This window comes from Carassius gibelio, chromosome B5 (genome assembly GCF_023724105.1).
Source record: "Carassius gibelio isolate Cgi1373 ecotype wild population from Czech Republic chromosome B5, carGib1.2-hapl.c, whole genome shotgun sequence".
Lineage (NCBI taxonomy): Eukaryota > Metazoa > Chordata > Actinopteri > Cypriniformes > Cyprinidae > Carassius > Carassius gibelio.
This window is the reverse complement of record NC_068400.1, coordinates 43438270-43458702: the sequence shown is the minus strand read 5'-3', so window position 1 is coordinate 43458702 and position 20433 is coordinate 43438270. Positions and strand designations below refer to the sequence as shown.

General features: G+C 36.3%; 1 protein-coding gene across 9 annotated transcripts; it reads left to right on the top strand.

Moving 5' to 3' along the window:
- Window positions 1–1970: 1970 nt before the first annotated feature.
- On the top strand, window positions 1971–20364 carry LOC127957078 (retinal guanylyl cyclase 2-like). Of its 9 annotated transcripts, XM_052555443.1 has the most exons (23): window positions 1971–2110; window positions 2293–2386; window positions 4741–5786; window positions 8107–8408; window positions 8984–9359; window positions 9455–9539; window positions 9629–9743; window positions 9845–9865; window positions 9999–10118; window positions 11073–11156; window positions 11332–11508; window positions 11682–11838; window positions 11989–12138; window positions 12310–12458; window positions 12561–12724; window positions 12799–12991; window positions 13280–13454; window positions 14674–14703; window positions 14776–14874; window positions 17509–17603; window positions 18460–18545; window positions 18637–18725; window positions 19114–20364. In XM_052555443.1, exons 3-22 carry the CDS (start codon window positions 4976–4978, stop codon window positions 18722–18724), a joined length of 3477 nt encoding a protein of 1158 aa, XP_052411403.1. In that variant the 5' UTR covers window positions 1971–2110; window positions 2293–2386; window positions 4741–4975; the 3' UTR covers window position 18725; window positions 19114–20364. The 9 variants fall into 9 exon arrangements, 7 of the variants coding, with proteins under 7 accessions (XP_052411403.1, XP_052411402.1, XP_052411405.1 ...); XM_052555442.1 differs by having other exon boundaries at window positions 1971–2386; XR_008153694.1 differs by lacking the exon at window positions 19114–20364 and having other exon boundaries at window positions 1971–2386; window positions 17891–18545; window positions 18637–18700.
- The last annotated feature ends 69 nt before the right edge of the window (window positions 20365–20433 follow it).

Below are 20433 nucleotides of genomic sequence, written 5' to 3'. Positions count from 1 at the left end.
AGACAATATGTGTGTCAATATGTGTGTCCATCCAGCACCTATGTTGGGGCAAAAGGTGAACTTCATGCTCTTACAGCTCTCTGATTAATATGGGCCAGCCACATAGCGTTTAATAGTGCTGCAGTCAAAGCTAAGCCAATACTGCCAGTGGCCGTATGGAGGGCCTTCTTTTAGGATCATTAATGAGGGCAGCTAGTGGAAGGATCAAGTGAAAGTGACATTCTAGAACACACCAAACCATTTACTTTAAAGGAAAATAATATGGTGGATAACACCATTATGTACCATTTCTTTTTTCTGTTTTTGATATTGCATTTATTAAATTAAAAACAAATTAAATTAAATTTAATAAATACAGTGAAAGCAATGATATTGTAAAATATTATTACAATGTTTTCTGTTTTAAATGTAAAATGCAATTTATTCATGCAAAGCTGAATTTTCAGCAGACATTAATGATATACTCCAGTCCAGTGTCACATGATCCTACAGAAATCAGTCATAATATGATTTGGTGCTAAAATTCAACTTTTGAGCATGCACTTTATGCATTCTTGCTGAATAAAATTACTAATTTCTTTTAAAAACATCTTACCATACCCAAAATTCTGAATGGTAGTATATAGATTGTACAATTCATAGAGAGAGAGAGAGAGAGTTTATATATATATTTGTTGTAGCTCCCTCTCTTGTTTCATACTTCCATCCTTTCATAATTTTGAATGCTGATTCTTTTAATAACAGCTTGGTAACCCTGTAACCTTTCGTTCCAGTTTTCTCCTTTGAGCGCATCTATGTCTGACTTGCAAATATCAGACTGAAATGTATCTTTTATGTCTAAGCAAACTCTAAGAAGAGTGGAACTAGGTTATGTTATAGGACATGTGTCACAATGAACAAAGAGTGAAAGAAAGAGGGCATTTTTACACTTAATTTGAAATGAGGATGTGTTACACTAATGTTTTAACACCATCATCTAAAACTCATTGCAGAAGTCTGGCATCAGTTGCCAGTTTTTTGCTTTTTTCTGTCTGTTGTTTTACATTTAAAAGTATTTCCCCAAAAGAAGTTAATAGTAAAAGAAAATAAGACTTTAGTCATGTCAGTAGCTTAACAGAATCTATTCATTCAACCTTAACAGTAGGGCAGCCATGTTAAACCATGTGTCCAGTCAAATCCCACTCGCTTATTTTAGTTACTGTTATCTTTCACTTTCATTAATCAAAGCTGACACAGCCAGAGTTGTACAGCCATTTAGGTGTCCAGATGACTGCCATATTGGCCAGTGCAACATAAACAAAAATTACAGAGTGCACCTGAGGCAACAAGATGGAGCGGGACAGTACAGGAACAATGGTTACACTTTATTTTAAGGTGTCCTTGTTACAGTGTAATTACAAGTACTGAGTAATAATAATTAAATACATGTACTTACTATTAGGGTTGGTCTTGCACGTAATTATGCATAATTTATTGTTACAATAGTAAATACCTGTATCATGTATAACAGACACCTTAAAATAAAGTGTTATTGCTACAATCTGTAATGTTTGATGGTTCACTGCTGATCCCACACAGACAACGGGATCAAATCCTCAGCTTAATTAGAAAACCATCATACAACCTATCCATTTTAATATTTATCATGGGATTACATTAAACATGATACAGTCTGCCTAAACTTCCATTTACAGGTAGACTACAAACACTAATATTGGTTAGAAAATATATATATTAAAAAAAGTATTTCTACTTTAGATTGTAAGTCTGTATCTTGAATGTTACTGGACCTCAAGCTCATATGCACACTGAGGAGAGACGATGCCTTCGGCCATGTATGTCTGGATTAGGCTAAAGAGGGTTAAGAAGTCATTGCTTGGATTCCCGGCCTGCCCCTCCTTTCTCCTACTCGTTCCTTGTCGCTTGCTCTCTCTCTCTCTTTGCCTAAATCTGCCTATTCCCAGTAAGACCCAGGACTCAGAGAGGCTCTTGTTCCAGTGGCTTCCCCCATTAAGCGCTCCAGATTGGGGCAGGACTCAGTCCAATAGAGGGCCTCCAACCTCCAGGGACCACAAACCAAAGATCAGCTCTCCATTTTAAAAAGAGAAAGGTGGATTTCTACATCTACATTTTTATACTATACTTTTAAAAGATGATGAGACAAAGGACTTTAAAAAAAAGCTTCTCCATCTATTTTGAAATGGAATATCTGTCTTTTCTCCACCTTCGATCTGGACTTTTACATTTTTAATTTGGAATTTTTTATTTCTTATTGCTATTTCCTCCTGGAAGTGCTGTTCTGGTCCCTCTCTGGTTCTTCTCAGACTCTGTGATGTTCTAATGGGACGAGTACTTACCATTACTCTCAATTAGCCACACTTACCAGGTTAGCACATCTTTTGCTCTTTTACTAACATTTCTTTAATTAAAGGTAAAAGTAGTCTTCAATATTGAATTTGCTAGAGTAGTCCCTGAGGCTTAGAAGATTAGGACCTCCCTGAAGTCTGCTAAGTAATCATAGGTTGTTACAGCATAACATGAATCATTTTTTTTTCTTTGTATTGGATTTTGATAAATATTTTTTTTTTCAGTATTAAACTTAACAATGAATTGCATTATATTATTTGTATTACTTTACTCGTCAAAAATAGATGAAATTTAAACTACCTTATTTTATTGGTCTTATAATGAAATGTCTGTCTGCTACTAAAGATGTAAATTCCTAATTATGCTAACTCAGCTAACATTCACTAGCATTCAAATATGGGTCTGTGTTATCCAGTAAAGAAATATAATTGAAATTGTATTGTCCATTTACTGTAATTTGCAGTCACTTAGAGTCTAATCACCAAAAATTTAACATTTAGTGGTATTCTGTTAATGGTAAAATAATGTGACATCACAAAGTTACAATAAACTTGACTGAAACAAAATGTGATCCATGATAAGGTCATGAGATTCAAGCAGTCATTTCAAGCATCAAAGGATCATCTGACACTGGCACATTTATATAACAGGACACCCCTTCTGAAAAATTACCTTAATCAAAAAACACTTATTAGTAATCTTTTTAGTAGGGAGGAATATCTGGAGCTTTGTATCACAATAGCTATATTGCTAGATTTACATATTTAAGTATTACAAGGCAGGCCAAGGCAATCTTATTTATATTGCACATTTCATTCACAACGGTACAAATGTAATATTTACACAGATTGTGAAATTCCTTTAGCTGATGAAACGATTGTGCTGTAATGTCGTACATAAAAACTGACTGAGTAAAGTAAATGGGGGGGGGGGGGGGTTGACAGTTCTCTAATATTGCAGACAGTAAAGCTCTCAAACAAAGGTGTAGTGTGAGACTGACAGCAAGGTCCCGTGCAATCCTCTGTAATCCTGAGTTATTTCAGAGCTGGCTAAAAGTCCAAAGAATGAGAGTATGCCAGACCTAGTGGTTAAGAAATGATGGGTAGATGGGACATTTATACAGAATTTAGACAGAATGATAATGACATGAATTAGAGAGTGGACCCTTTTTAATTGTAATCTGCTTGGTGCTTGCTGAGCAATGCATAGAGAAAGAGAGGGAGGGAGGAATGGGCTGACAGCCGGGTACAAGTTGTGTGACACTTCACCCCAGCTCCACCTTTAAACACCAATGGCACATGAGTCAGGTGACCAGGCCTGCAGTTAGATATCTGAGGTCTCTAGGATCACAGTGGGAAGGACAGGATGGTAAGAGGGTTGAAGAACAAAACTCTTATTAGCAAACAACATTTCATTATTTATTAATTGAAGATTGCCTCTTATATATGTCATTCTATTAAAGAAAACATAGTATTATTTTATAAAAATAAGCAAATAGGAAAATTTTAATATATTTAATCTGTTAATCATAAAATCTGCCTCATAGTAAAAACTAAGATAACTATGAGATAAAATTTAAAATAAGAATTGAAGTCACAATGTGACTTGACAAAAAAGATGTACAGTCACAAGTAGGAGAAATAGAGTCCTAATACTTTTTACTCTAGGCAGAAATGGGCTTTTGTATTTTTCTGTAGGGGAACATAGGGGAAAATAGATCTACTCATTCATTTTATTTTATAAAAAATTGTATTACACTGTCGTTTGAAAGTTTTGGGTTGGTAAGATTTTAGGATGTTTTTTTATGAAGTTTGTTATGCTCATCAAGGGTGAATTTATTTAAGTAAAAACAGTATATTTGAAATATTTTTGCATTTTAAAATTCTATTTTGATTAATTTTAAAATGTAATTTATTCCTGTGGTGACAAAGTAGAATTTTCAGAAGCCATTACTCCAGTCTTCAGTATCACATAATCACCCAGAAATCATTCTAACATGCTGATTTAATGCTCAAGAAACTTTTTATTTTTATATTTTTATTTTTGTTATCAAAGTTGAAAACAAAGTTGTGCTTATGAACATTTTTATGAGAACCATTAAACGTAATGCATCCTCACTAAATTAAAGTATTACGATTTATTAAGTATTTATGTATAAAATCTTACTGACTTTTGAAATGCAGTATAGATCTATTGACCTTGGTACCATAATCAGTTATATGACCCTGTTGCTGACGTTGGAGCCAGTGTTACACTCTCACATCACTACTGCATATAGTAAACAATGGTAAAAAGAGATCTTAACTTTGTCTTTTTCTCTTGTTTTCATCCCTTTTCTTTTTTCCCCTCTTTTCCTCTCCGTCTCTAAAACAGACCGTGATGACTGGTTATTGTGCAATAGTTTTGGGCTAGTGCTCCTTAGTGGGTAGAACCCAAATTGAGAGCTGGGTGTTTTGGGTGTGTGTGTGTGTGTGTGTGTGTGTGTGTGTGTGTGTTTAACCAGCCTTTATACTGTAGCTAACCAAATATTCACACAATACAGGGCAACACCTTTCAGTGCCACCTGCATTTCATTGTCCCAGACAATTAACAGTAAATCAAAAATAAAATGGATGACCACAGAAACTCTAGCTTTCTTTGCCATTCCCACCACCCACGATGGCCACAGTCTAGTGCCGGAAAGAGACGACGAAAAAAAACCTCAAAGCAAAAAGTGAAAAATCCTGATGGCTCATTGTGTCCTGTGTCCTCGACCCCGGTACTACGCAGCCACAGCTGGTGGGGCAACTGTTTTCTCCTTTCTCTAGTCATGCTATCATACTTGCCCTGTGAGGCCTGGGGCACCACATTCAAAATTGCCATTGTAGGACCGTGGACATGTGACCCCATGCTCTCCAAAGCCCTGCCAGATCTGGCTGCACGGTTAGCCATGAGCCGAATAAACAAAGACCCCGACCTCAACAAGGGCTACTGGTATGATTACACACTAATTAATGAGGATTGCTCCAGCTCGAAAGCCCTGGCACACTTTGCTGAACTGGAGGGCTATGGTTCGGCCTTTCTTGGACCGGCAAACCCTGGCTACTGCACTGCTGCTGCGCTGCTAGCGAAGAATTGGAACAAGGGCATCCTGTCCTGGGCTTGTCTGAAGGCTAACATGGATGAGGGAATGTATTCCACCTTCCTGCGGCCGCTCCCATTGTCTTCTCGTGTGCTCCTCTCCGTGCTACGCTTTTTCCGCTGGGCACATGTTGGGATTATAACAGCAGAGAACGACATGTGGGAAGCGACTGGGCATGAACTGGCAGCTTCCTTGCGTGCCCTTGGTCTGCCAGTTGGTGTGGTTGTTACCATGGAAACGGACAAGGAAGGGCCACGGCGAGCACTAAAGACAATACGGGAGACCGATCGAGTGAGGGGTGAGTTCTATCACACTGTAAAAAAAAATATGTAAAATGTATGGTAAAAAAAATCTGCAGCTGTGGTTGCAAGACATATACTGTAAAAAATACAGTATACCAACCTACTGAAGTACTAAAATCTGTTTTGTACCGTTGTAATACAATGATGACCACCTAGAGCTTTTGGTGATGAAAAAGTCACATGATGAACCAAAGCAGCATTTAATATAGAAGGTGCACCGTGTCATTCACACAAACCCTAAACACCATCATGGTAACACACATGAAACTGAAATAATGCAATAAACCCTAATGTACATAACTGATAACAAAACAAAACCTAGAAGAAACAGTTATTTAAGAAAAAAATCATTTGAAATGTAACACAGGGAATTATGGGAATATCAATTTACGGTTATTCACTGTTCTTTAGTGTTATTCACATTCTTTTTCACTTCCAAAAATGGTATACTACTGTAAAATTACATTTAATGCCCAATACAGTCATTCACTGTATATAATACATTTAACAGGTTTTTACTGTAGCATTTTTACAGTCTTTTACCATTAAATTCACAGTCATTTTTTAAATTGCAGTTATGTTTGAATTATATTTAAAGGGGTCATCGGATGTTAAATTCACTTTTACAAGTTGTTTAAACACATAAGAGTGTATTGGCAGTGTGTGTACACATCTACCATGCTAAGACTTGTCAATTTTGATTTCATGCCGACTTTAAGTATGCCACTTAGTACTGTAAGACTTTGAAATGTTAAAGAGCAAATTAAAATACACATGAAATGAAAATTTACTATATTTATTCTGTTAGCGCACATTGCTATTTTTGTGGTGAACAATTCATCCGTGCAAGTCAATCCACAATTTTTTTTGGTTTGCCTACGTAAACTTTAATACAAATCTGAGAATGCTCCTCCCCTCTAAAACGACGGACCTTCTGTGATGAAGTTAGTCTGACCTAAGGCATGAGCCTAAGCATGCCCCTCCAACTGTCAGTGCCGTAAGCATTGACAGCGTGTGGAGGAAAAAACACGTAACTTACAGAAATGGCGAGGAGGTGAGTGTTAGGATGTGGTTCTCCTGAAACCCTATTTTCAATCCCCAAAACACCCTGGTTGCAGTCAAAATGGCTAGATTTTTTTGCATTTCTAGGAAGGAGGGAAAAATAATAATATTCTCGCTTGAATGTGACTGCTCAACAACTGACTGAAAACTTGAGTTCAAATCTGCCTCCATTTCTGAATGAAACGCCTACTTTATTACATTCAATCAGTTTGCGGTAGAAAAACAAACAAACCACGCCCTCTGCTTTCCTCATTCAATATACCATTTCTCTCGGAAGTACTTCAAAATATGGAAGTAAATTGGGCCGCAAACCTCCGGTTAGTGATTGAGGTGTGTTGTTGTTGGATGTAATAATGAACATAGCAGTCATCATTTATTCCTGACATCTAAGTGATTACGTTTGTTTGTGGGAATGCGCCCCAGATCTGCCTAATACATCCATGTTCGTACAAATCATTCATGATCCAGCTTCACTTACAACAGATGTGAGTATAAGGGTATTTTTCATGAATTTTTGCAATTGTCTTTACTAATAACTTGTTAGTTAGCACGTTCTGCGGCTAAAGTAAACAGTATCTCCAAGCATGGCTGGTCATCCCACAGAAGAGAGGGGCGGGGTGAGCAGAGCTCATTAGCATTTAAAGCAACATGTATCAGAACGGGTTGATGTCTGCAGAGCTGATTTTGACAAAGTAAAATGGGTGTTGTTTTACACTACCATTGAGAAATTTTAACCAAAGACTTTTCATTAAGACCCTAAAGAATCATATTAACTTGTGGAAAATTGGGATCCGATGACCCCTTTAAAAATGTAAATATGAATTAAAATTAATCTTTTTGAATTTTGACATTTAAGGCTGCTTCAATTTAAGTCGATTAGTGGTTTCAGTTAATATAATCTGCTTCTACATCCTTAGATATACTGATATTAAATTAAAATTCAATCTATAATTACTGTTTGAGAATGTAATCTATGGTAATTCACAACATTTTTTTAATTGTACTTATTTTCATAGTTAATTTTTTTAATCATTTTTTTTTAATGATTAAAAACAATTAAATGCAATTTTAGTGTCCTTTTCCTTTTCCAATCCAAATTAGGGCAGGCAATTTATAAATATATATTTTTTTGCATATCTTTTTGTGTTATATCTCTCATTGTGTTTTAATAATTATTAATAATTTTATTTATTCATGAGTCCTCTTTGCACTTTCCCATTTTTTTATTCCTCCCTCTTCTTTTTCTGTGTGCAGTTGTCATCATGTGCATGCACTCTGTTCTGATTGGTGGAGAGGAACAGTATCAGTTGCTAACCACAGCAATGGACATGAGAATGATTGACCGAGGGTACATCTTCATTCCTTATGACACCCTCCTGTATTCACTGCCATATAAAAATGTGAACTATCCAATCCTGGCCAATGACACCAAACTGCGACGAGCATATGATGGGGTCCTGACAATAACCATGGACCAAGGGGAACAAAACTTCTATGAGGCATTTAGTGCAGCGCAGGAATCCTACGACATACGTACCAGCACACCACCCGAAGAGGTAACTGGCAATCGGTCTGAAAAATAATCAGTATGAACTTGTTTTAGTGCTTACAACTAGGTATCATTCTAAACTAGCAATACAGGGATGGGAATAGGACGATCTATAGTTATGTAGAAAGCATCTTTGTCACAGTAGGAAATTGTGCTCTGTGTTTTCATTACTCACTGCTGAGTGTGTGTACTAGAATGGGTTAAATGCAAACACTGTGAATACACACCTGAATCAGTGGGCAGCCATTTTTTGCTGAGGTGCCTAGGGAGCAATTGGGGTTCTGTGTCCTCCTCGAGTACACCTCAGTCATTGGTATTGAAGGTGGAAGAGAGAGCTGTAGATTCACTCCCCCACCTATAATTCCTGAGTCTCGAACCCACAAACTTCAGGTTACAAGTCCAACTCTTTAAACATTAGGCCACGACTAAAACTACTACTAAATAAAAACTAAATAAATAAATAAATAAAAACTACTAAAACTTTTATTATTTGATTTCATTTTCTATGAAAAATAGCTTAGAATCCCATTACGGTTCATAATGTTATTTGTTCCATTTTTAAAGATTTTTTTTTCTTGGCAGGTTTCTCCATTCTTTGGGACCATCTATAACATGCTCTATTATACAGCCAAGGCTGCAGAGCAGAGCCGAGTTGCGAGTGGAGGGCGCTGGGTATCGGGTGATGCACTGGTTAAAAATGAGGGAGGATTTGAATTCAATGGCTTTAACCAGCGGATATCGGCAGGTACAGATGGAGAAGGAATGCAGGCCCGCTACGCCGTCCTTGATTCAGATGGCTCTGGGTCCAGCCTACATCGCACACACGCCCTGGAAGCATCGCACACACATGGGAAATATGGAGGGTTGAAGTTCCTGGGGAAATCGATTCATTTTGCTGGAGCGTCTCCGAGCACTGACTCAAACTGTTGGTTCAGTCCTTATGTCGCTTGTAATGGAGGTGAGAAAGCAAACATTCTTGTACCACATACATTTTATTAGCTACAATATATTTAACCAATGATTCTGTCTGTTGTTCTTTTCCTTTCATTGCAGGCTTAGATGGAGTGACCATTTTCTTCTTTTTTCTCTTGTTCTGTGTGTTTTTAAGTGGAGCAAGTGTATTATTTCTACATTTAAGGTATGAATTGAATTGGCTGAGTTGCAACAAACCACCTTGTATTGAATATGTTTATTGTATTACTGATATATCTGTTTGTATGTTTCCAGGAAATATGGGATGGGGTTATTAGGAGCATTTGGTGGAGGAGGAAATGGAAGCCCCACTAAGATAATACTGACACTGGATGACTTGGTCTTCATCAACACCACACTCAGCAGGAGGGTCAGTCATAAATGTTATCTCTCTCTGTCTTGCTCATAGACTTCTTTATCTGTGTCTCTCTCACTGTTCATTTCTCCCTCTCTGTGTGTGTGTCTCTGTAGAAGCTGAATGAGGAGAGTATGGTAATAATTTTAATTAATTTAATATAATTTTGTTGTGTGATCTGCTGCAAGTGTGATGACTCTCACTCTCGCTCTTACTCAGATGTTTGTCTGTGTTTTTCACATTCTCCGTTTCTCTCCATTCTTTCTGTAGAAGCTGAATGAGGAGAGTGCGGTGAAGAGTCAACAAGATCTTAAAACCCCTCGCCACTCAGTTTCAGGACGCAGTTACATTGCGTCAACTCCTGAAATGTCCAACGTTGCTGTATTTGAGGTGTGTGAAATCTGTGCTTTTTTGTTTACAGACATACAGTTTTAGTACTGTATGAAGCAATATCACACAAAGAAAAGTCTGAATTTGTACTGAATACCAGAAGGTCTGGTCTGATGTGCTGATATTCAGTACAAAAGCATGATTCCATTTGTGGTATTGCTCATATAAAACAATTCAATAAACAGTAAGTTAATAGTTAATAGCTAATTTTGTATATTTTTCCCCCAATGATTTGCAAGATTAACTCAGAATTGTGAAATATAAATTCACAATTTTAAAAAGAACAGCCTGTCCAAGATAAAACATTTAAAAAGGGTAATTGCAACTTTTCATCTCACAATTCTGAATTTTTTTTTATAAGCATTTTTGTATTTCTCACAATTTGTATAATTCTCCTCATAATTGCGAGTTTATATCACACAATTGCCAGTTCTACACTCAGTTTTAAAATTAGCAGTTGCAGGAAAACATCTTGAAATTAGATTTTTTTTTCATAAAAATTGAATGTTTATATCTTGCAAAATAAAGTCGGAATTGTGAGACATAAACTGTGAACTGTGAGATACAAAGTTGCAATTACCTTTTTTCTTTTTTATTCAGTGGAGAAAACAAGCTTCCATTAGGTTTTTCACTTCTTGCTCCAAGCTCACTAATTTACATTTTTTAGCTTTTAATAACCTGTTCATCACTGCAGGCAAAATACACTAACAGTCAAATTAGAGGTATGTAGTATAAAGTAGCCTGTATATTAATATGAACAACATACAGCTATTGTTTGTACTTCAGTTGTTGAGGGAAAAGTATTAATACTGTACAGAATTAGCAGCAGAAAGTTTATTATTTCATTTATCTAATTTAAATGAAATACATAAAATCTGGTGCGGAAAAGTTGAAAAACAAGATTTTATGTGAGCCTGTGGAGATGTGTTCAGTTGTATTATTCTGTGCTGTCAGGGTGACTGGGTCTGGCTGAAGAAGTGCCCCTGTGGAGATTCAGTTTCAGAAATCAGTGAAAGCGCTCAGACCATCTTTATTAAGGTAATAGAGAAGTGAATGAAGTGAATGAAAGTTAATAATTCATTGTATAACTTACAACTTGTGGACAGGTTTTGAAATGAAAAACTGAACACTTTACTCACCTTCCCATCCTGACTTTTTTCATCTCTTTTTTGTTGTTGTTGCTTCTGCTTGTCCTCCTCTTCTCTCTTTCTAGCTGAGAGACATGCGTCATGAGAATCTGAACCTGTTTCTGGGTCTGTTCTTGGATACTGGCATATTTGGCATTGTTACGGAGCATTGCACCAGAGGCAGCCTGGAAGACCTGCTCAACAACGAGGAAATGAGACTGGACTGGATGTTCAAATCCTCTCTTCTCCTTGACCTGATCAGGGTGAGGAATTTAGGACTGAATGAATGCATAAATTAAAGGATAAGTAAAAACAGCTCAGTAAGAAGATGAAGATATTGATTAAACTATTGAACTGCCAAAGATGTCACTCGCTCCCATCTCCTCATGCTTTTCTGTCACCTCTAAGGCATTTTTTAAAAATCTTTTCCTGCCAGGGAATGAAGTACTTGCATAATCATGGGATTATCCATGGACGCCTGAAGTCAAGGAACTGTGTGGTTGATGGTCGGTTTGTTCTGAAGGTGACGGATTATGGCTTCAGTGAAATCCTCAACTGTCAAAACATCATCCTGGAGGACACCAAACCAGAGGGTACATGTAATACATGTGCAAATCGCTAAACCATGAGATGAGAATTATGACATAGAAGTTCTCATCATCTCCTCTTGCTTTTTTTATATATATATATATATATATATTCAGTATTTCTGATCGACTTTAATCTCTGTATCTTTGATACAGATGAATTCTGGACAGCTCCAGAGATCCTGCGGGATCCTAAACTGAAGAAGAAGGGAACGTATGCAGCTGATGTATATAGCTTTTCTATTATCATGCAGGAGGTGATCTCTCGCTGTGCGCCCTTCTGCATGTTGGATATGCCTCCTGAAGGTTAGACACTCTCATATACCACTATATAATCACATACCATTCAGGTTTTCTCCTAGTCAATGGAAAAACTAAAGATGGCAGTGATTTAATGCAGTTGGTTTGGAACAATTCAGATATGGATACAGTTTCACATAAGATGTGAATGCTCAAGTTGTGTATTTCTGCGGGCAGAAATCATAGATAAGGTGCGCTGTCCTCCACCGCTGTGCCGACCCTCTGTGTCTGTGGATGAAGCGCCGCTGGAGGTGATTCAGATCATGAAGCAGGCCTGGAGTGAGGAGCCTGACAAGAGACCCACGTTTGAGGAAATCTTTAGACAGGTGCTCTCTCTTTCTCTCTCTTTCTCAAGCATACACATCACTTTACATACACACACACAATATAAAAAATACAGGAAAAAAAAACTTTTTTCTAACTTGCAGTTTAAGAATGTGAACAAGGGAAAGAAGACAAATATAATTGACTCAATGTTAAGGATGCTGGAGCAGTACTCCTCGAACCTGGAGGATCTGATCCGAGAGAGGACTGAAGAACTAGAGGTTGAGCGTCAGAAAACAGATGCTCTTCTAGCCCAGATGCTGCCCAAGTGAGTCCTACTTCAGATGTTTAGATTGATTTTCACATTTCTTTTGTTTGTCATAATGCCACTCTGTCTTTCAGATCTGTGGCCTTGGCATTAAAGACAGGGAAACCTGTGAAGCCGGAGCACTTTTCAGAAGCCACTCTGTATTTCAGTGATATTGTGGGCTTTACCACCATCTCTGCTCTGAGTGAACCTATCGAAGTGGTTGATCTGCTTAATGACCTCTACACACTTTTTGATGGAATCATTGCAATCCACGATGTCTACAAGGTTTGCATTAGCTTTTTTTTTTTTTATCTTTCTTTAATACTGTTGTGGAAATTGAATAGATTCTTTTACGATCAAAGCTGATCTCAGAAAAAAAGCTATATATGCTGAGTGGTGTTTGAGTGAATCATTTGATGGGACATTCTTTTAAAGATTTTTATCTTGTGAAATAAATGAAAACAATAAATTACTTAACAATATAATATGTTATAATATTACATCATTTGAGATAATATAGGGCATACAAACAGTTTAGCATTTTGCCGGAAACATTTTAAATGATACATACAGGTGGAGACTATTGGAGATGCGTACATGGTGGCATCAGGGGTTCCCAACCGTAACGGTAACCGTCACGCAGCAGAAATGGCCAACATGTCTCTGGACATTCTTCACTGCATTGGAACATTTCAGATGAGGCACATGCCTGATGTCAAAGTCAAAATCCGCATTGGACTCCATTCTGGTAAGAAACGCACAAAACACATACCGTATTTCTCGGACTATAAGTCGCACCCGAGTATAAGTCGCATTAGTCCAAAAATACGTCATGATAAGGGAAAAAAAACATAAAAGTCGCACTGGACTACAAGTCGCATTTATTTAGAACCAAGAACCAAGAGAAAACATTACCGTCTACACCCGCGAGAGGGCGCTCTATGTTTTCAGTGTAGACTACAGGAGAACTGAGTAACGTAGAGCGCCCTCTGGCGGCTGTAGACGGTAATGATTTCTCTTGGTTCATTTCTCTTAGTTCATTTCTCTTGGTTCATGTCAAATTAATTTTGATAAATAAGTCGCACCTGACTATAAGTCGCAGGACCAGCCAAACTATGAAAAAAACAGCGAACGTTCAAAAGTTTGGGGTCTGAAAGATACATTTTTTATGTTTTTAAAGAAGTCTCTTGCTCTTTATCAAAACAATTTCAGTTTTACTATATGTTAAAAGGTCATATGTTACTGTGTTAGTAAAGCTGAATTTTCAATAGCCATTACTCCAAAATCAGTACATTCAGAAATCATTATAATATGCTTAATTTATAGCTTAAAAAAATCATATTATTATTAGTGCTGAAAACAGTTGTGCTGCTGAATATTTTTGTTGAAACTGCTAAATTTTTTCAGGATTCTTTGATAGCTAAAAAGTTTAAAAGAGCTTTTCTTGGAAATATTAATAATTTGTAACACTTTTAAAGTCTTTATTGTCACTTTTGACTAGTTTAATAATTTATTAAATAAAAAATAAATTAAAGGCTTACTTACCTTTTGAACTGAAATGAAGTTTTGAATGAAAATATTCATAATGCATGCAAATGGTTAAACACTGTTGCAGCCTTTTAACCCTATACATCTAACAAAGCCATAAGAGAGCCAGTATTTTCATATTATGTCAAGAGTACAGTTAGACCAGTTTGTCCAAGTACTTTACACCCTTAAATGAAATGCATCATCTCATAAACTTAAAAATCAAACACATAATTTCTCTCCTGAATGTAATGTTCATTGATAAAGATGGTCTTGTCTTACACTATCAACATTGTGCTAAATGTAAAAACGTATTTACACTTGATCCTCTGATGGCTTTTTATTTCTAGAACAAGTGAAATGTAAATCCTGGGCATCATCCAATTAACAGATTCATCCAATTAGTTTGCATGATGTTGGCTCTTTCCCCCACCCTACAGCTCAGCAGAGATCACATGGTGCTCACACAGGTGTGACTGACACAGCATGTAATTCTATGCGGTTGCTAATGTGCTAACTAATATTTCATGTGTATGTGACAGGTCCAGTGGTAGCAGGTGTAGTTGGGTTGAAGATGCCTCGGTACTGTCTGTTCGGGGACACAGTAAACACAGCCTCCAGAATGGAATCCACAGGGTTGCGTAAGTACACTTAATGTGTTTCATATGCATATACATCAGCACGTAGTAAAAAATCTAAACATTTGTGGCTGTTGCTGAAGTTGTGATTCCAGGAATTGGTCTTTGGCTAAGGATCAGTTTGAAGACTCAGTGGTTAGTACCGTGTGTGTGTGTGTGTGTGCTGATCAGAGAGTGCATGTCACTGAGAAGCTGAGAAGGCTTAAATTGCAGAGTTCCCTGTAAGCTCTTAAGAGTATAAGCCAAATTAGAAAGAAAATTCTGCTTTAAAGCTAATGTCCTCTTAGAACTCCTCCGCCTCGACATCACCCTGAACCGTTTCACCTTTAATCAGACCTTGTGCCACATTTATCTCAGAACATTTACTTCACCTTTAGAACATGTTTCATGTTGAAGAACATGGAAGAATGTGTAAAAAATCATTACTAGTTACCAGTGTCTAAAAATATACACTATCGCTCTAAAGTTTGGTTAGTTCATTTTTTAATTAATACTTTTATTCAGCAAAGTGACAGTAAAGACATTAATAATATCCCAAATGTTTTCTATTTCAATTTTTTTTTCCATTTGTCAATAAATCCAGGAAAAATGTTTTACAGTTTGCACAAAAATATTAAGCAGCACTGTATTCAAAATACTAATGTTGAGTAATTGTGGCTGAAAAATTTGCTTTGTTTAACTTAATTAAATATGTAAATATATTAAAATAAAAGAGCAATATTTCGTAATATTACTGTTTTACTATATTTTTATCAAACAAATGCAGTTTAGGAGGCTTTCCTCCCCAAAAAAATCTTACCGACCACAACATTTTTAATTGTTGATAAAATTTTAGTTGAAATACCTCAAAACTATTATTATAAATATTATTATATTGCTGAAGTTTTTTTATTAGGTTTCAAATTCAATTTAAATGAAATAATTGATGTTTTCATATGTTAGGCCACACACACTAAAAGAAATCACACATCTACTGCTATGTGTTTTTACCTACACAATGAAATGACTAAAACGCAGTTGTTTAATTAATTAATTAACAGAAGAATGACATTAGTCTTGAGTGACGTTATATGCCGTGTTTCAGTTTTAATATGTATCAGAGAGTGAACAGTCAAGCAGTTATGGACATACTGCCATCTGGTGGTTTCTAAAGAAACATCATTACTTCTAAGTGGAATTCTGCTTGATACAGTATGTTCTTGATGTCCTGAGTGAGTCTGTATGTTCGCACGAAACTAATAGGGGAGAGCAGGGGCGAAAGTACCATTTTTCAGAAAAACTTCATTTTAAAAGATAATGTTGTATACAGAGATATATTTCTGCTGTGGCCAGTAACTCAGAAGTGTGGTCTAACAATACCAGGTGGTATTTTGTAGAAATGTAGAAAGACTTCAGTATAATTTCACTTTGAACATAAGTTGAACATTGTTACTTTCGACCCCATCGGTTGGGAAGAAAGTAACACACAGGTGGGTCAAAAGTAACACAACAATACAAGCTAGATTGTTTTCTGTTATTCTTATTTTTCTTAAGTATACCTGATTGTGGCCTTGTTAATAAATAACTGCAAACATATTTTGTCCTTTATCTTTGCATAAAAATTATTAAATTACATTTTCATATTTTCATTTAAAATGTAAGTTTAAGTTTCATCAGATGTCTTAAAACCTGACTGTATTTTTTTTTATTGTACATTTCAATGTATTTTATATAATAATAAAAAATTCTACAGAATGCACAATATAAAAATTTTATCACATTAGCATAATAAAAAAACTCTTAACAGGACTATTTATGTTTCCATCCAGTTGTTTTTATGCATGAATTGAAAATGTGCATTAAAACATCTGGAAACACTGCAAATTCACAGGTGGAGGTGTAAAGGCTAAGATATGGCTAAAAACTAAATATAAATGTGATGTAGCAGCTGCCCAGAGAGAGATGTTCCTCTATGTCCAGAAACACCCTCTCAAAAACATCTGGATAAAACCAGACCTCTGTCTGTCATTCTGACCCTAACTAAGACATATTCTTTTGGTATAATATGACATAAACATTTGTAAGAAATGATGCAATACACAGAAATTCACAATATAGCTTGCACTGGAACAAAATAAATACTTTTTGTGACTGTAGCGGGACAAAAGTAACAACTGTTACTTTCGTCCCGACAGGAACTCCTGACATTTAAACTCGATTTAATTTTATATAAAAAAAATTTGAAAATGCAAACTTTAGGATGTGTTAAAACACTAAATAACCTGTAGATTGATCATTACTTTGACACATGAAACAAGAAAAACAACACGACTAATAAAAAAAAATTACCGCTTCAACAATTTACTTTTTGTACTCGAAAACAGTTTTACGGGCCTAACTTCCAGAAACGATGAGGAAATCACATGATATTTCTCAACTCCATCAAGGATTGCATGCTGAACATGCTGTCATAGCTGGGAATGCAAATACAGAAAGAGGCTCGGAGAAAATCGCTTTGTTACTTTCGTCCCGTGTTACTTTCGCCCCGGTTCTCCCCTATGAGCAATGATCAAGTGTTGTTTAGTTTGTAACACTTTTTATTGTAATATTAATTAATTTACTATGTTTTTCTTAATTGTTTTGTCCCTGTTTTAACAGCTTACAGAATTCATGTCAACCAGAGTACTGTTGATGTCCTGAACAGTCTCAAACTTGGCTACAAAATAGATGTTAGGGGTAGGACAGAGCTCAAGGTATGCAAACACACACACACACAATGCACAACTATGGTCAAATGCATTATCCTAATAATCCTAAACAGTAAAATAATTCAATATTGTGATGATTATATAGCAGATATATATTTCTAGAATGGCATCTGTCCCATAGTTCTGGTATAATTTCTAAGAGTCAATATTGTCCCTATTATGTTTTTATCAAATGTTGAATCTCTTTATCAAGAAGATAACAGTGTTAATGAAGAGCACTGTTTTTAAAAAGATTTATTTTTGGCATTTTCACCTTTATTACGATACGACAGATCAGAACTGACAGGAAGCGAGGTGGGAGAGAGATGGGGGCAGGATCAGGAAAGGTCCTTGAGTCGGGATTCGAACTCTGGACACCCGTAGCACAACAGCTCTTCCCACAAATCTATCAGCGCAGATGAAGACCACACATGAGATGATACATGAGACATGTTGTGTGAAGAACAAATCAAGGCAACTGCCTTCTGAATGCTATAGCTATAAAATTAACAACAGAAGAGACAACAATTATATTCAAAAATGTTTAAAAGTTTTATGTTCTAAATTTCAATCGCCATCTTTTTCACCATAAAATGTTATTACACACAATAATGGAAATTACTCTATGGTAGAAAGGTTCAGGACATTCAGAAAAAAAGAAAAGAAAAAAAAAAAAAACATAATTCTTCACTGTTGCACATATGTCAACCCTTAGGCATAGCTAGTATCAAATTACACGAAATAGTGTGAGGAGGAAAATGTTTAAAGAAAGGTTTTGTTTTAGCATTTGCCAAGAAACCTCCTGGGATCACACATGACACTAAATGCCTCTTAAATGTCCTGAAACCTCATTCTCTATCAGGGTAAAGGTGTAGAGGAAACATACTGGTTGGTTGGGAGAGATGGATTCAACAAGCCGTTACCTGTACCGCCAGACCTTACTCCTGGGTAAGAAAAAAACAAGTTGCATATGTATGTACTTTTGGGCAAGATATCTGTAATTTAGGGAGTTAATAACTTTGGTTATCTTGCCATAAAGGGCGAGCAACCATGGTATCAGCTTGGATGAGATTCCAATGGACAGGCGGCAGAAATTCCTGGATCGACAAAAGAGGATGGGGAATTGAGGTAGAAACATTTCAGTTATTTCAGTCATATTTTACTTACTTCTTTATATTGGTTGATTTCAATTTTCTACTTAATGAATAAAAACAGTGTTTACAGTTCACTGAAGTTTACTAATGTAGTTACTGTTGCATCCTATACATGTAATGTAAGAGTAACTAGTTTTTGTTGTTTTTTGTTTTTTTGAAAAGTCAGTGGGGTCTACTGTTGCTATGGACTCCACTGAATATATTTTGTGTTCTACAGAAGAAAGAAAATATAACCGGCTTGCAATGACATATGGCGACAGAATTATTTCTTCATTTTTGTGTAAAATATCCCTATAAGCCATGCAACTTAAGGTTGTTAAACTTCTATACTCATGCTGTTTTGTTTCTTTGCCTTCCAATAGGTTGTGATGCACGTTTCTGAACCAGTCTATCAAATATAGGAGGAAGTGGGGCAAGGAGATGAAAGGGGTGAACTGAGGTGATCAACCCCTCGACTAGCCTTTTCTACTTGATTCATTCCTGAAAAGAGTGGAAACGCTCACTAGGACATCTGACAAGAAGCAAAAACACTTGACCTCTGAATGCCAGTCCATCAAAACCATCAGCTAAACGAGATGACATACAGCTGCTTTGGATGGTCACAGAGGACTTTTTAAAAACTGTATATAGTTTATACATGCAGTTCATCCAATACCAAATTAAAGACAGTGCTGAGATAACAGTTCATCTCTGCAGTTATGCGATCGCTCCAGTTATTCCACTGCTGCAGAGAGATTTCTTTTTCTTTATTTCAACATTTTTAAAACAAACAAACAAAAACAAAACAGAAAAACTGATGGAGCTTATTTCTAATGACACCTGACCATTTAGTTATAATTCAGTGGAAATAACACCAATAATATCCATGTATTGAAATGATTTAAAATACTGTGTTGATTTTTTTTTCTAGGAATGTCAGGCTTTGAAAAATAGGTGTTAGTTCAAAAAATAAATTCTTCACATTCTTCACATTTTCTTTTTGCAAATGCTTGCATTCAGTTTAATTTCATGTGGCACTGTTTGGGCTTTCTGGAAACTGAAAAGCATTCAGAGCAGTTTTCACGGCCACCTCTTTCAAGTTCAAGGTTATATGGCAGAAAATTATTTGGTCTCATTGGTCAATTGTCCTCTTTGAGTTAAGAAAAGAGACACATAGAAAAGGAAACTCGTGTGCTGAGACTCGAATAGTCTTTTTTTTATAATAGCATGGCACCTGATCCTGATATTCAACACATTCCATGCATTATATTCTGATGTCAAACCCTGCTGATATCAAAAGTACTGACATGCAGTCTATATTACCATAGAGAAAACATGAGATTTATCCTCAGCACTACTTCGCCTGCTCATGCACTCAGTAAATGTATTTGCCCCCTAAAAGGGGTATTATGCTTCATGACAGAGGGAATTTTAAATGTGTGGTATGGATATCGTCATTAAGATAGGAGGGTTCTGGCGCCTGTGGCTGTCCAGGATGACGTTTCAGTCACCTGATACCTAAACCACAATCTATGGAACTACAGTCATAGCAGGATGTAGCTGAATTTCAATTGCAATCTCAGCATTTTATCTTGTTGTCTGTGTAACTGTAAATAAAAGCTGGTTTTAGTGAGTGTGTAGATGTTTTCTTAGTATTTACTGCACACATGGGCTTATTTAGCTCCATAAGTGAACACAGACTA